This window comes from Patella vulgata, chromosome 4 (assembly GCF_932274485.2).
Source record: "Patella vulgata chromosome 4, xgPatVulg1.2, whole genome shotgun sequence".
NCBI classification, from domain to species: Eukaryota; Metazoa; Mollusca; class Gastropoda; family Patellidae; genus Patella; species Patella vulgata.
The window spans coordinates 55,408,503-55,424,764 of NC_065882.2; the positions used below are offsets into that span (position 1 = coordinate 55,408,503).

Sequence of the window (16,262 nt, forward strand, 5' to 3'; positions counted from 1 at the left end):
TCATAAACACCTACACCAAGTTTGAACATTCTAGCTTAATTAGAAGGAGAGTTATTGTGTCCCAAAAAGTATGACGGACAGACATACAGACAAGCGGCCGAACCCATTTTAATAGTCCCCTTCTTTCTTCGAAAGGCGGGGGACAAAAAAATAAATAATCTGTCAAAAGGCTTAGGAGTTGAAGCACATTACTAACATGTGCTAAATTTCACTATCCTGTTCTGGGCTCAAAAGTTGTTGATAATCACTTGACTTTTAATGTGGCCATTTGAAGTGGTCCCAGGCACTGTGATAATTTTCACTAGTCCACACAGTATGCAAATATTATTGTTAACAACATAATTAATATAATATATGGCTACAAACAAAACGAAATGGAAATATGAACATTTAAAAGCAGAATATGATTTAATATTGTATTCTGAGATGAAATAAATAGGGCTGTATTTCATTTAAAAGGTGTCAGGGGTCATAGCAACAAGGAAAAGTGTGTCATCTGTGCTTTCAATGTATTCAGTAGTAAGCATAAAATGATAGTGATTTCAAGTGGTGCCTTAGTTAACTATTTTAGACCTAGTTTTAGGCCCTTTTGGGGTGCCCCCTCCCATGCCTACACTCAACAGGGGGTTCTTCTGGCCCTTACCCACACAAACACCTAGTTAAACTGCCCCAAAGGCCCTGGGCATCAGGTTGGAATTTACAGCAACCAAGCTACTGGTACTTGAAATTTTTTCTATTTGTCCCAGCATTATATTTCATTATCATAGAATCAGTCATTTTAAAAATCAGATGAGAGGCCCTGTGCTATTCTACTTATGAGGTCCCTCCCAAACCCCCATTCCCACGACTAGAGGAAGATGAAAGTGTGATTTAATTGACGAAAGCCGAGGATGATGACAGATGCACATACTGTATTGATGTAATGAAACTATACAACAAGTTTTATCACTCTCACTTAATTGGAACTAAAGTTATTGTGTCCCAAAGCATCAACCAATCAAATTGCTTATCTCTACTTACCATGAGCAGAAAATCCTCATCTTCACACCCCATTAAGGCATTGACCTTATAAACACATACACCAAGTTTGAACATTTTAGCTCAATTAGAAGGAGAGTTATTGTGTTCCAAAGTCTCGGCCAATCAAATTGCTTATCGCTCTGCTTACGCTGAGCAGAAAATGCTCAATATCGAACTTAGTCAAGGTATTGATGTAATGAAACTATACAACAAGTTTTATCACTCTCACTGAATTGGAACTAAAGTTATTGTGTCCCAAAGCATCAACCAATCAAATTGCTTATCTATACTTACCATGAGCAGAAAATCCTCATCTTCACACCCCTTTAAGGCATTGACCTTATAAACACATACACCAAGTTTGAACATTTTAGCTCAATTAGAAGGAGAGTTATTGTGTTCCAAAGTCTCGGCCAATCAAATTGCTTATCGCTCTGCTTACCCTGAGCAGAAAATGCTCATTATCAAACTTAATCAAGGTATTGATGTAATGAAACTATACACCAAGTTTCATCACTCTCGCTTAATTAGAACTAAAGTTGTCGTGTCCAAAAGCATCAACCAATCAAATTGCTTATCTCCAATCAAATTGCTTATCTCTGCTTACCCTAAGCAGAAAATGCTCATCTTCGTACTACATCATGGCATTGACCTAACAAGCCAACAGTGAGGCTGATGTCCCCCGCCGAAATAGGAAAATAATTAGAGAGTTATTGTGTTCCAAAGTCTCAGCAAATCAAATTGCTTATCGCTCTGCTTAATCTGAGCAGAAAATGCTCATTATCAATCTTAGTCAAGGTATTACTGTAATGAAACTATACACCAAGTTTCATCACTCTCACTTAATTAGAACTAAAGTTATAGTGTCCCAAAGCATCAACCTTCGAAAGGCGGGGGACAATCAAAGTAGGAGAGTTATTGTTTTCCAAAGTCTCGACCAATCAAATTGCGTATCGCTCTGCTTACCCTGAGCAGAAAATGCTCATTATCAAACTTAGTCAAGGTATTACTGTAATGAAACTATACACCAAGTTTCATCAATCTCACTTAATTAGAACTAAAGTTATCGTGTCCCAAAGCATCAACCAATCAAATTGCTTATCTCTGCTTACCCTAAGCTGAAAATGCTCATCTTCGAACTCCATCAAGGCATTGACCTAATCAACACATACACCAAGTTTGAACATTCTAGCTCAATTAGGAAGAGAGTTATCGTGCCCCAAAGTATAAACCAATCAAATTGCTTATCTCTGCTTACCCTAAGCGGAAAATGCTCATCTTCGAACTCCATCAAGGCATTGACCTAATAAACACACACACCAAGTTTGAACATTCTAGCTCAATTAAAAGTTATCGTGTCCCAAAGCATCAACCAATCAAATTGCTTATCTCTGCTTACCCTAAGCAGAAAATGCTCATCTTCGAACTCCATCAAGGCATTGACCTAATCAACACATACACCAAGTTTGGACATTCTAGCCCAATTAGGAAGAGAGTTATCGTGTCCCAAAGCATCAACCAATCAAATTGCTTATCTCTGCTTACCCTAAGCGGAAAATGCTCATCTTCGAACTCCATCAAGGCATTGACCTAATAAACACATACACCAAGTTTGAACATTCTAGCTCAATTAGGAAGAGAGTTATTGTGTCCCAAAAAGTGTGACGGACAGACAGACGGACAGACAGACAGACAGACAGACAGACAGACAGACAGACAGACAGACAGACAGACAGACAGACAGACAGACAGACAGACAGACAGACAGACAGACAGACAGACAGACAGACAGACAGACAGACAGACAGACAGACAGACGGACGAACCCATTTTAATAGTCCCCTGCTTTCTTCGAAAGGCGGGGGACAATAAACACCTACACCAAGTTTGAACATTCTAGGTCCATTAGAAGGAGAGTTATTGTGTCCCAAAAAGTGTGACGGACAGACAGACAGACGGACTGACGGACGGACGGACGGACGGACGGACGGACGGACGGACGGACAGACGGACGTACCCATTTTAATAGTCCCCTGCTTTCTTCGAAAGGCGGGGGACAATTAACAAAATAACAGAATGTAATTGTAGCATCTTTTGAATAAAACAATAAATAGTTTAAGTTGAATCAGACAACATACGCACACTGCAATAAGACACAAAATATCATAGTGTGGAATACGGTGTGATGAATAATTGTAAACTATAACCATGCTTTATGGTAGTTAAAGTTTAATTGTTATAGAACTATTACCTGATAAACTTGTTGTAGACCATCATCAGTCAAAGTTATATTGACGTAGAATGTAGAACATGTAGAATTATTTTCTGTACCAGTAAAATTATTGCCACCTGACAAAGACAGTGCCAGTGTTCTAAAAAACATAAATAACATAAAATAAGAATTATGAAGTCTGGTATCAAATTTTATATAAAAATAGTTTCTAGTATTGTTATTCTAGTAGTTTTTAGCATTTTGCATCTGATCATTTAGACAGATATAGTATTGATTTGTTGTCTAATAGTATATGGATTGGGAAAGAAGTTTAGAAATTAAATTTAATTACCTCTTCTTTAGATAAGATAAAATGCTACCTTTTCCTTCATGAGTTATCAAAGTTGATAAATAATCCAATGGTTTAACTCTGTAATTAAATCAAATTGGTTTTAAAAGCATGTCAAAGCACAATCCTTTCTGTCTATATGTTTATTCTTTAGTAACTGGGATAGTATCTGTCACATGTTCATGGTTTTATAATGAAATGAGTTTAAATTAAGAATTGAAGGTATTTAATGAGTGCATCTTTCCCTCAATAAATTCAAGGTTTTAGGATGCCTAACAGAAAGGATGGGAGAAGGGTACTGTGTATCCAGTGATTGAAATAACTTTCAAACTTAACCTGCCAGTCGGGCAGGTGACCCATAAAAGTTGCCTGCCCATCTAGAATGTTGCCTGCCCATATTTTGTAACATATTTTACAAAAAACAAACTAGAATAATGCAGGAATGTTTGCTTGGGATATGCCTAGTGGCCCGTAACATGATATGCATATCCGACAAAACAGAGATTCTTTGTCGGTAATCAGCCACGGAAATTCGATCTGCCACTTAATCTGATACTTCCTATTTCTTTTATTGTTTTCATATTCTTTATTCTTTTCTCAATGTCTTTTTCAACTTGTGTCTTTCTTTCAACTTTTGAGTTTGATAAAAAAAAAACAACGTCAAAATCTTTAATTGTGACATTCTAATAACCTGAATACGTATTTATGACGCCATTTTGTTTGATAACCTAAATGTGATTGTAACACTAGCTTTGATTGGTCTTTATTGGTCCATGTTACTAAGTATGGCCAATCACGGCAAAGATAACTTAAATTTAGGCAGATACACTAGAGTAATTTCTGAAGATCAGTCACTGTTATAAATAGAAAACATCGGTAACAAACTCGCATCTCGCTTTCATAAACTTTATTATCAAAACAAGTCATGGCAAAGGCAAAGTAGTAAACTTCAGTGAGTGATAGATTAGAATGAGTGAGTTAGTAGATTATATCTGTCAATTTTATCAACCGGGCTGGTGGGGAATTTTTTCAGGCAGCCCGACGTGAAATTTACCAGCTACGGGCAGGTCGTTATTTCGATCACTGTGTGTATCACACAAGAAAAGCCCATGAATTCAACTGGATTCACACTTTAGAACTTTCGTAAACAGTATTTCTATTCAGGATTTCGAATGGGAATGTAAAACCCCTGTCCCTAGACATAATGGCCTTAGATAAGAAAGACCTAAATGTTTGGTTAAAACGAGAATAAATTTAAGTCAAAACAACAAATGATTGGTCAGAACAGTTCATGTCTGTTTTGACCATATCCAATTTTTATTGTCTGCAGAGCTTGCCAAATGTTGCAAGATTTTCAATTCATCATATCGTTGTAAATACTGAATGAAATTGAAACATTACTGGGCCGATATTCCCTTTAGAAAGTAAACTATCCCAAGATTGTAGTCTGTGAGGGATAAACAATCCCTCAAATGACTTTCTAAGACTTAAAGACTTGTTAGAATTCAGAAACATCCACTCTATATTACATACCTGTACTCATGTAGTAAAGATGGAAATGACCACAATATTTCAAGACTGTGTGTATTTTCAACAGAACTAACTACAACAAAAATAAAATATTCTCTGAAGAATACAATAACTTTACTTTACATTATTATATTAAATGGAATGACTAAATGCACTTAGTAATTGTTCCAAAAGTGTCATTCATACTAAATCCTTCCTTTAAATATTACATCATTTATAAGTTACAAGATGTGTTACACTGGTAGCGATTATCTACATTTCGTAATATCCATAATATCTCAAAATATCACCATTATATTCCTGATAAAATTGGTCTCAATGTTGTAAACATTATGTGCAAGGTGGACACTACCCACCACATTATATTACAACATTAAATTTATTGTAAAAACGACTCTGGTTATTATGAGGTTATCTTAAAATCTATAAATTTAACAGTTTGGTTTTCTACATACTTTCTCTTCTATATACAGATATTGTTACCTCTATAGAATTTGTGGAATTCTTGTGTATTGAAAGGTTCCTAGAACAGAAGATAATAAGGAAAATACAACACATACATGTAAAATATTTAGCACTATAGTAAAATATAGTTATCAAACCATTAATATAAAAGCAAGTATAAGCTTATAAGTCAATAAACAAATTGAACAAAAACAGGCCTTATGCGAGAGCTAAATCTGCCTATTGCAAGTCTTTATTTAGGCTTCAGATGTTATAGAAATTGTTAATTAGACCTTTATTTACATGACATGCTCAAAATCAACTCTGTAGACCCTCGGATGGCTTGGATACAGCTTGGATTTAAACAGTCGTCCATTTAAAATTAATCAAGAAATGGCCGACCAAGCTAACGTTTACCGTTAGTCACTGATGAAAGGCCTACCAAGCGAGGGTACAATAACCATTGAGAATGTTACTTGAAACTTGATAGTCGAGAATACGTGGGTGGAGTTATATCATCTGTTAATCAAACGATCGTCAATTTTCGTAGACGGTGTGGACACAGCTGATGTCTATTTCTAGTCCAAACTTCCAACAGTGACAACTCCGTTCAGAATAAAGTAATTTGACTGAAATTTTTAATATTTTCTTTTTTTAATCATCTATTTTTGAATTATTATAGCAAGAATGGCCAACTCTTTATTAAACTCTTAACTAATGTATCGTTAAATGTTAATCAATTACTAACCTTCATAAGTTTAAAACTTGGCTGCGTTTTCTGGCTATGAAAATAATTTTAAAAATCTAGTTAAAAATACATTATTTAAACATCAAAATAACCATCATTCAATAATTTCAACAATTGTTTATAGTGTTTTGAATTTTTCTCTTTTTTCACAAAACAAAGACACTTACTTATTTGGAATTTTAGAGAATATTTCTCTCACATATTTTTCCAAGGTATCTAGACCCTCTGAAAAATAAAATAGAAGTCAGCATAATGGAATAATAACCATACTATGTGTACTTGAATGTATTTTTCATAACAGCAATATCATAGCAGTTTTATCTTTGTATTCATTGGATTATTATTTATGATTTCATTAATTATTGTTTCTTGGGGAGTACACATTGTATATCTTTAAAGACAAAGACAAGAAAACAAATAGTTTATTTTTTGTCATTTTTAAACATTATAAATTGATGGCACATCTCAAAGAAGATAGGTTGCCAGACAACGAAACAAGGACCATTTAACTCAAGAAGTAATTAAAGGAAATTCCGTCATTTGTTTTGATTCTTGAATTTTGTCATTTTTAAACAATATAAATAAATTGATGGCACATCTCAAAGATAGGTTGCCAGACAACGAAACAAGGACCATTTAACTCAAGAAGTAATTAAAGGAAATTCCATCATTTGTTTTGTTTCTTGAATTCAAATGATGTATATCAATTTCATACCGGTCGGAAGATAACTTTTGTCGTTTGAGCGTTCACAGGAGTTCAACAAAGTGAAACAAGAGCCATAACTCTAGAAGTAATTAACGAATATTTCTGAACTTCAATGCATATCTTCGGTTCACTAATCTAATGATGCATATGAATTTCATACAGATTGGATGATAACTTTTGTTGTTCGAGCATTCACAAGGTCTAACAAAGTAGAACAAGGGACAAAACTCTAGAAATAATTGCTGAAATTCATATGCCCACAGCAGCTAAATCATTAGAGTGGTCGACAAGGATTGTCACATATCTATTCTTTTGTAGGTAATGGGGGACATCTACAAGACAATTTGAAACAGATCAGATTATAATTTTCATCCTTTGAGGATTTACAAGGCTTTACAAACTGAAACAAGAGCCTTAACTCTGTAAGTAATTTACAGAAATTGTTAAAATTCAATAAGCTTTTTTGTTTCACTAATTTATATGATGATTATAAATTTCATAAAGTCAGATGATAACTTTTGCCATTAGAGTATTCACAAGGTCCAACAAAGTGAAACAAGGGCCATAACTCTAAATGTAATAAACAGAAATTGCTGAAATTAAAGACTTCTTCATTTCACTAATTTAAATGATGCATATAAATTGCACGCAAATCGGATGATAAGTTTTGTCGTGGAGTGTTCACAAGGTGCAACAAAGTAAAACGAGACTAAATCTAGAAAAAAATTAGCAGAAATTACTGCAATTTAATGGGCTTCTTCATCTCACTAATGTAAACAACATATATCAACTTCAAAACAATCAGATGATAAATGTAGTCTGTAGAGTGTTCACAAGAAATTGTGCACAACAGACATGAGGACAGGGGCAACGGCAATATACGACCACATTTCCATGTGTATCAAAAAAAAGAAAGGTTAAAAAATATTTACCCTTAGACTCTATAGCTAGAGTCATATAATGAGCTGAATACATATTATTATAAAATTCCCTCAAATGGTCATAAATATTAACACCTCTTTCTTCTGGTAAAGATTTCAATGTCTTTAAATTGCCTAAAAATAAGACAGAAGATTTTTAATAAAAAATAACAAATAATAATAATTATCAACAAAAACATGATCCAAATAATAACAAATAAACAATGATTGAATTTTAGGCTGTTAATCACTGTCATTGACAAAATAAAATTGGGTTTAAAATTAAGTCTGGCATACACTGGTATTCAATTAAGCTTCAGACTGTCAGGCAACAAAACATACGCTCACAGCAGCTAAGTCTCTGAGCTGTTATTGTTAACAAGGTATGTCGCATAGTTAATTGGAGCAATCAAAAATCATTAAAAACAGATCAAGAGTAATAACAACCCATTATGTAATTATCAGAAATAATTAAAATTTGAATGGCTTCTAGTTGTGCCTAGTGCTAACATTTAATATATACTCTTCAAAACAACAGAACCACTGAGCTGCATGTGCGACACACAACAGCGCCATACACGTGGGAGGGGTTCATTGTCAGATTTGACACTTTAAGGAAGGGTTGATGAAAACTGCCGCTTGCTGGTTTATCCTATCCATTTTTGCTTTCGTATCAGTTCTTGCATAAGATTTACTGTTTCGCGTATCTTTGCTTTAGTGTGTTACGTTTAATTTGATCGGGAGACGTGTTCATCGATGTCAACGTCAACACTGCAAGAATTGGCCCTGGCACTGCAAAGGGAGTGGGTCAGATTGCCCCAAATTGGACGGTTGATTAGGAGCATGCCACGACGAATTGCTGAGTTTCTGAGGATTGGTGGAGCAATTACTCATTATTAAGACAAAAATCAAAAACGTTCTTTTTCACATTTGACAGTGTATCTCTTTGCGAGTGAAATGGGGCCGTCAGATAAGCTGCCCATATGAACTGTTTATGTTCATGTGTAGGCAATTGGCCTGTTATTAACATACACTGGTTACCTCTAATAAAAACAGCAGTGCATTTCCGCAGTTTTGTATTGTTTCTGAATATTCCCTACATTTTTTGAAGAGTATACAAAACATGTACCGGTAATCAGATGATAATGTTTTCTCCCACTGCTAAAGACTCCTACGCGCAAATGACCTAGTTTGTGTCGAGTGGACGTTAAACCCCATCTCTCCCTCTCTCTCTTTCTAACTCTCAGAAATCATTGAAAATTATCCAGACTTCATCTCATTACCTTAAACACTCAGTATGACGGACTGGGGATACAACGGACAGTGATGGCGACAATATACAAACGCATTTGAAAGTGAGCATGTAGAAAAGGCCCTTGATACAAAATCAAATTTTATAAAATATTTGCATTTTGTATACAATACTTACAATGATCATGTCATTGCCATGTTAATAAATAATTCATATTTACACATTCAATATGTTAATAAATAATTCAAGTTATTCAGATTCCACCTTGAATATTTACAAAGCAAATGAACAGAAAAATGTATAAATATATTTACCACACATAAACTTCCTCATTGGATGGCCTTCTCTCGCAAGGGAACTTATTAATTGATTGACACGATCACCATCATTTGGTACTGACATCTGAAACTCTAAACAATATTATATAACAATATAGTATCTTTTTTTTATACTTTCTGCATTTCAAAGGTGTTTTTTAAAAACTTTTTTTTAAAACACAGCATTGCCAGGCATTTGGAACTGAAGCAACAATGCCACAGTATGTTGTTGATGCAATTCCAAAGAGAAATAATTTCAAATTACTGATTTTGTATCCGTTTTTCCAAATTACGGTTGACAGGCGTAATTACTCCAAGGAATATCAATTCAGAGGTCAAATGTTAACCGTAAAATATATGATACATGTATACTGACCACTATCGACTGCTTTCACTTCTCTATCAACACAATCTTGTCTTAATAATGGGGAGATGAAGAAATGAGCAAACATATCTAGAGCTTTGAAGAAATTCTTTTTCTGTATCTCAAAATAGAAAACAGTCTGAAAAAAAATAAAACTATACATTGATATTCAAAATCCTGTAACTATTTTCTATTTACCGGTAACTATAAAAGAAAACAAGCCAACAGTGAGGCTGATGTCCACCGCCGAAATCTCGAAATAAATAGATGACACATATTAATTAATTGCGCATTTACCTTTTTCAAAAGTATCGAGCAATCAAATTGATTATCAACTATACACTAAGTTTCATTACTCCTGTCAGATAGAATCAAAGTCAAAGGAATTTTGTAGCTCTGCTTAGCTTTAGTGGGAAATGTTAATCACTGAACTCAGTCAAGACATTAACGAACATGTACATCAAGTTTAAACATTCACTCTCAATTAAAATCAGAGTTGTTATGTTACAAATTGTGCTCAGTAATACGAGAAACTCACTATTATGGACTACGACCATCAAATTCAGTCCCATTCAGCCAATTTCATTGTTTTTGTGACTCGCAATAACAACCATTTATTAGGAGTAGTATTAGTCAATCTAACGATCGAGATCAAAGCTATCAAACAGTCGATGTTGATTGATTTCATCGCAGCCATTTCACGAACCGCTAATCTTTCTTTCTTGGTTTCATTTTTTAAACAATGGAATTTCTCATTGTGTGTTAATTTAAACAAAGAAATTAATAATGATTAAATAGAGCTGGGTAATATTTTGGTTTTTGTTTAATGATGAATAAATACTGTTATAAACTCCCAGATGTTCATTCCATGTTGTCATGTAGCTTTGTTTACATCACATGACTTCTCGCTCAATTTTCCAACCAACCGGTACTGTCAGAATTATCCCTGCTTTTGTTCAATTTCTATTTTTCTTGGCGAATAGTTTATATCGATACTTTGATTTTCCAAAGGAATCACTGATTTTTAATTGAAATAAATTTTAATAAAGCAGAAATGATAATAATGCGAACTATATTCACAGTACCGCCATGTGATTATCAATGTGTCATGGCAGTCCGTGATCCAAAAAATCGCTATCTGACTTTATTAATGGACACTTTTTGAGACAGTACTGATGTTTTATAGTTTAAATTAGTATTCGGGAATTGTAAAATTCGTTTTCAAGAATGCATATGCTTGAATGAGAAAAACGAGTTTACAAGGGTAAATTATTGCCCCCTTTTTTGATCTTCATTTTTGATTTACAACTGGTATTATTATTAATAAATCTGTTTTGATCAACTTATTCATAATAAGCTAGTCCCTGTGATTTGGAATCTAAATTCTTTATTTGGCTACAGATCTTTCAAGTGATTACCTACCTTTTCACAATCAGTCCAGGCATTTGAATAGCCACCATGTTTACCCAGATAATCATCTAACTCATTTTCTTTGGGAAATTTATCACTACCCATAAAAACCACTTAAAAAATAGCAATAAAAAATAATGTTAGTCTTAAACCGAATTTCTTTAAAAAAGAACTTTTAAGGGAACTGAGAGTCATAATGGCAAAAATCATCAGAGATATCAACTTTTAGAGTCTATGTTGTGTTAGGAATATAATTTTTCAAGAAATTTCCTCTATAATTTATAATATATTTGTAAAATAATGAGATTTAAATTAAGTTTAATGAACATTATATAAATTAAAAAATAATGGTTTTTCTTCTCTATCCATAAAATCATCATTTGACGTCAACCATTTGTTGACAATATCAAGTTCAAACATGGTTTCCCTGTACAGCACCAAAATTACATGATCTAGACACGTTTATATTACGCCTCAAGTTACACTCATAATCAAACCTATTTTATACAGGTACACTAAATTAAAGTAATAATCTTACTATGTTCTAGAAAATGAGCCAATCATAATCAAACCTATTTTATACAGGTACACTAAATTAAAGTAATAATCTTACTATGTTCTAGAAAGTGAGCAAATCCTGGAATATCGTCTGGATCAGAAAAACTTCCAACTCCTATACATAAAGCTGCTGCAGACTGAAAACAGTAGAAGTAATTTAATTGTTGGGTACTGGGACAAGATGAAAAAATAACAGAAATTTAGATTCCATTAGACTATAGCGAAAAGAAATCAAGCTGATACCAGTACTAGTACAGCATTTAAAAATATATATCTATCAAGCAGGGAATCATCTAGTTTGTATATCAAACATTAAATTTTGGCAAAAGAGACTATTTAGCAAGTCTGATATGTGCACATCAAAATGCTGAAGTATTCGAAAATAATCGCCAGATTTTCGGTATTATAGATCATTTTAGGAATAACATGACAATCATGACAATCACTTAAAACTATAATTTCTGTAATTATATAGACATGGTTATCCAGGCACTTACACACCCACACAAGAGGAAAAAGTATCACATAGCTGCAGAAAGTTGCACAGGGCTAAGATAAAGGTTTCCAAGATGGACACTTTTACTGATCTTTATTGTATACTGTTTAAGGTTGTTCAATATGAAAATGTAACTGAGGTTCTTGTACAGACTGGCAAATAAATATATAAATATCAACGTAAGTAATATCTTTAAAGAGAGGTCCCAGATATATTTTTGGGGAATATTGTTACTTAAGAGAACTTGATCTACCTTCATTCACGTTGACAAATCATTCACAAAATTTATTATTAAAATAGATCTTTTAAATGCTGACAAATCATTCACAAAATTCACCATTAAAAATGATTTTCTTTAAAGAAAAGACTTCTTTTTTTAACCTGTCTTTCAGCATTTTTCTTTTTTTCTTCTTTTTCTCCATCTTCATTTTCTTCCATGTCTTCCTCATCATCACTTGCATCTCCTTCACTCCCCTCTTCACTTTCTGATTCTACTTCAGCAGATGACTGATATCCATCAGCATCTGGAGGATTTGATACCAATAAAGCTTTAAGTCCATTCTCTAGCTGGATAACTCTTTAAAAATATAGAACAAAATGAATAAATCTACAAATTGTAATGTTCAATTTTGGCCTTAAAGGGCCAATCTCAATTATATTTTGGAGAAAAAACTGCTTAAACATACATTATGCAAGAGCTAAATCTGTCTATTGCAGATCTTTCTTTAGGCCTGAAATGTTATCTAAATTATTAATTAGACATTAATTAACTTATCCAGACCATAATTAACTATAGATGGCATCGCTAGCCTGCGATCTCAAGTGGATTGTGAGCCGATTTACTACATAACTTTCCTTCTCGATTAAACGAGGCTAGGCAGAAATTTCATTCGCTTAGTTCTCGGTTCATAGTGGATCTATCTGAATGAAATTTTCAGCAAATTGCCTTTACGTTATCTAGTTTTTAATCATTATAGTGAGAACTGCCAACTCGTTATCGAATCTCCCATAATGTATCTTTAATTTTGTTTTAAAAGTCCTTAAAATCTTCTACCTTAGGGCCGAGCAACTAACTCAATATACGTGATACATTTTCAAACAACTTAAACTTTAAACCTGTCATTCCAAGCTGTATTATATGGTGTCTGGATGAAACCAGATTTTTATTTTATAAAAAAAAACCTGTCGGTGGAATTTATCTTTCATTATCAAGTACAGCATGTGGGTAATGCACTGTATAGACCTCTAATAGATTTAATCTTTCATTATCAAGTACAGCATGTGGGTAATGCACTGTATAGACCTCTAATGGAATGACAATAGGTTATCAGGTCACACAAAGAAAAAAACAGACCCAAGATTTTTAACGGGTTAGGTGTCCAGATAAGCAGTTTTGATATTCACGTCCAAATGGCTCAATATTTTGAAATGACATTTTGAGACAAGGTAAATACACCATTCCTCTATACTTAGGCGCTTAAATTTCATACATACATGGATTTTTATTTTTTCTGGGACTCTGTTAAATTGGGATGGTCCCTTTAACTTATCATTAAAACCTCTACAGATATGAAGTTAGTGAAGATAAACTTATTTCAAAAAAATAAAAACAAACAGTAAGGCTGGTGTCCCCTGGTGGAAGAATACTTATTGTTAAAGTATGGTACTGTACCTGTATTCTCGTTTGTCATTGGCTGATTTTATAACTTCCATATTGAAGGATTATGTTTTACAATAACTAGCTTCCTACTACTACATGCATCTAAATATTATAACCTGGTTTCAACAATCTAAAATAAAAAGAGAGAAAAGATTAGTATGCAAATGATGGAGGACTGGGAGGGGGTCAAGTGGTCTACAGCTAGCTGCAATTTTTAGCAAAGATAATTCTTATCTACGGCTGCAATTGATACACTATTTGACTCTTTACGCAAGTAAAATTAGGTTCAGTTGCAAAATTTGCAACATAATATCATCATAGTTTGCATGGAAATAAGCGATTATGTTACAAATAGTGAAGAGTGGAACACAGAAATCTTAATTTCATCATATCGAATAGTAGGCTATTTCTGTATTTTCAAGTGATATAATATCACGTAATTTTGGTACGGCGGCCATTTTAACTGAACAAAAATTTCACATAGCAGTTTGGTTAAATCAAATCATATAATTATGAGGTAAGGTTTCACCTTTATTTCAATGAGAATTGGTTTATTATATGTTAAGCAACATAATATCATCATAGTTTGCATGGAAATAAGCGATTATGTTACAAATAGTGAAGAGTGAAACACAGAAATCTTAATTTCATCATACCGAATAGTAGGCTATTTCTGTATTTTCAAGTGATATAATATCACGTAATTTTGGTATGGCGGCCATTTTAACTGAACAAAAATTTCACATAGCAGTTTGGTTAAATCAAATCATATAATTATGAGGTAAGGTTTCACCTTTATTTCAATGAGAATTGGTTTATTATATGTTAAGCTATGTACAGTACAGTTTGGGGTCAGTGTAATCGGAAATTAAGGGAGTTACAGGCCAGTAACTTTTTTGTAATCAAATGACTACAAAACTTGTGCAAAGAAGGCCTTAGGACGGTCCACTGTGGCTGGAGTAAGACGTAAGACATTAGCTACGAAAACGTAGCTAAAAACGTTGAGATATACTGATGTGTTTGTTTTTAGCTACGATTGGATGCCTTTAGTTCCAAGTGGCAAACTCAATTTCTTTATTATGTAACATCTTTAAAATAGATAAGTTTATGATATTATGATTAATTAAACTTACAGAGGCCAATGTAGTGGCACAACTGTCGCCTAACTCCAAATATTCACGTTTAAATTAATGAAGCGTTGTTTTTGTCTGACATTTCACCGCCATCGAAATCCATTCATAGTTTCTGTGCTTTCGATTGTCCTTTTGATTGGCTGTTATAAAAGCCTTATATTTAGCCCCGGCTTCACGATGACAGCGTATCGTGTAAAAAGATGGCGGTCTTAGTAACGGCTGAACGCCTCGATTTTAAAAACGACGATTTGTACCCGTTTCAGGTAGGATTACATGCTTAATTGTAGTTGGGTGTTGTAGAAATATTATAAATAACAATAATCAATCGTTGTTTTGATTAAAACTATTGTCAATTTTGTTTAAAAATGCCGGGTGTGAATCGCTCCGGCAGCTGCAACGTTATAGGTCATGGCCTCAGTTCTTAACTCGAAACACGGAGGGTTGAGAGATTAAGGTAATTGTTATCTAGTAAGACATCAGTAGTGAACCATTTCTAGTCTACAGCAAGACACTTTGATTTGAATCTAATTTGGCCTGTCATTGGGTCATACGTGTCATGGTTTCAATCCCAGGCTTGTATGTCGCAAAGAGTAGAGTTGCCTGACAAACCTTGTGGCTTTTCTGGGGGTTCTTCTGTTTCCTCCCACAGCTAAAAAAACCTGGCACATAAGAAACTTTTATAAATATGCTATTGCTAATTCAGATGATGATGAAAGTTTATATTAAATTTAACAACAATCACATCAACTTCGCTCTACTCTGGCAATGCCTGTTACATATTATAGCTTTGAATGTAAATCGTAGACTGTAAATGGTGTACAACGCTTAATTCAAAAAAAGCTGTTTCACTGTCAACCTGACTGTTTTCTTTGCGTCTCTTCCGTCGACTTGTCCGTTATCCATGTGGCGGAAGTTACCACACTGATCCGCAGTGAATTTTCGCTTGGCCGCTACAAAGACGGATGTCGCATTAGGTCTGTAAAACAGATTGGGAAGTTACTTGTTCTACTACCACCGCATAGATTCTCGATTAACAGGTCATTTTATGAATACAGCACGCCTATTCGCAGCCTCCACTCGCTCGTCGAAAATATAATGGATTTTAGGTTCTCATCAACCTATACTATTATTTCAGTTATTTTA

The 16,262-nt window shown here is 33.9% G+C and overlaps 1 protein-coding gene across 3 annotated transcripts in view; it reads right to left on the bottom strand.

The window, feature by feature from the left end:
- The window catches only part of LOC126817573 (nardilysin), a 30,627-nt gene extending 14,486 nt beyond the window's left edge, over window positions 1-16,141 (bottom strand). The window contains exons 1-14 of one of the 3 annotated variants that reach the window (XM_050544633.2): window positions 15,976-16,141; window positions 13,999-14,116; window positions 12,708-12,903; window positions 11,886-11,967; window positions 11,285-11,385; window positions 9,875-10,001; window positions 9,496-9,591; window positions 7,942-8,064; window positions 6,471-6,528; window positions 6,304-6,337; window positions 5,595-5,634; window positions 5,115-5,184; window positions 3,585-3,662; window positions 3,272-3,392 (exon numbers count right to left, since the gene is read on the bottom strand). In XM_050544633.2, coding sequence (XP_050400590.2) covers window positions 3,272-3,392; window positions 3,585-3,662; window positions 5,115-5,184; window positions 5,595-5,634; window positions 6,304-6,337; window positions 6,471-6,528; window positions 7,942-8,064; window positions 9,496-9,591; window positions 9,875-10,001; window positions 11,285-11,385; window positions 11,886-11,967; window positions 12,708-12,903; window positions 13,999-14,039 — 1,167 coding nt within the window. In that variant the 5' untranslated portion in view covers window positions 14,040-14,116; window positions 15,976-16,141. Of the gene's footprint in view, window positions 1-3,271; window positions 3,393-3,584; window positions 3,663-5,114; window positions 5,185-5,594; window positions 5,635-6,303; window positions 6,338-6,470; window positions 6,529-7,941; window positions 8,065-9,495; window positions 9,592-9,874; window positions 10,002-11,284; window positions 11,386-11,885; window positions 11,968-12,707; window positions 12,904-13,998; window positions 14,117-15,119; window positions 15,228-15,728 lie in introns of those variants that run through there. The other 2 variants (XM_050544634.2, XM_050544635.2) reach the window with 2 other exon arrangements.
- Between the last annotated feature and the right edge of the window lie 121 nt (window positions 16,142-16,262).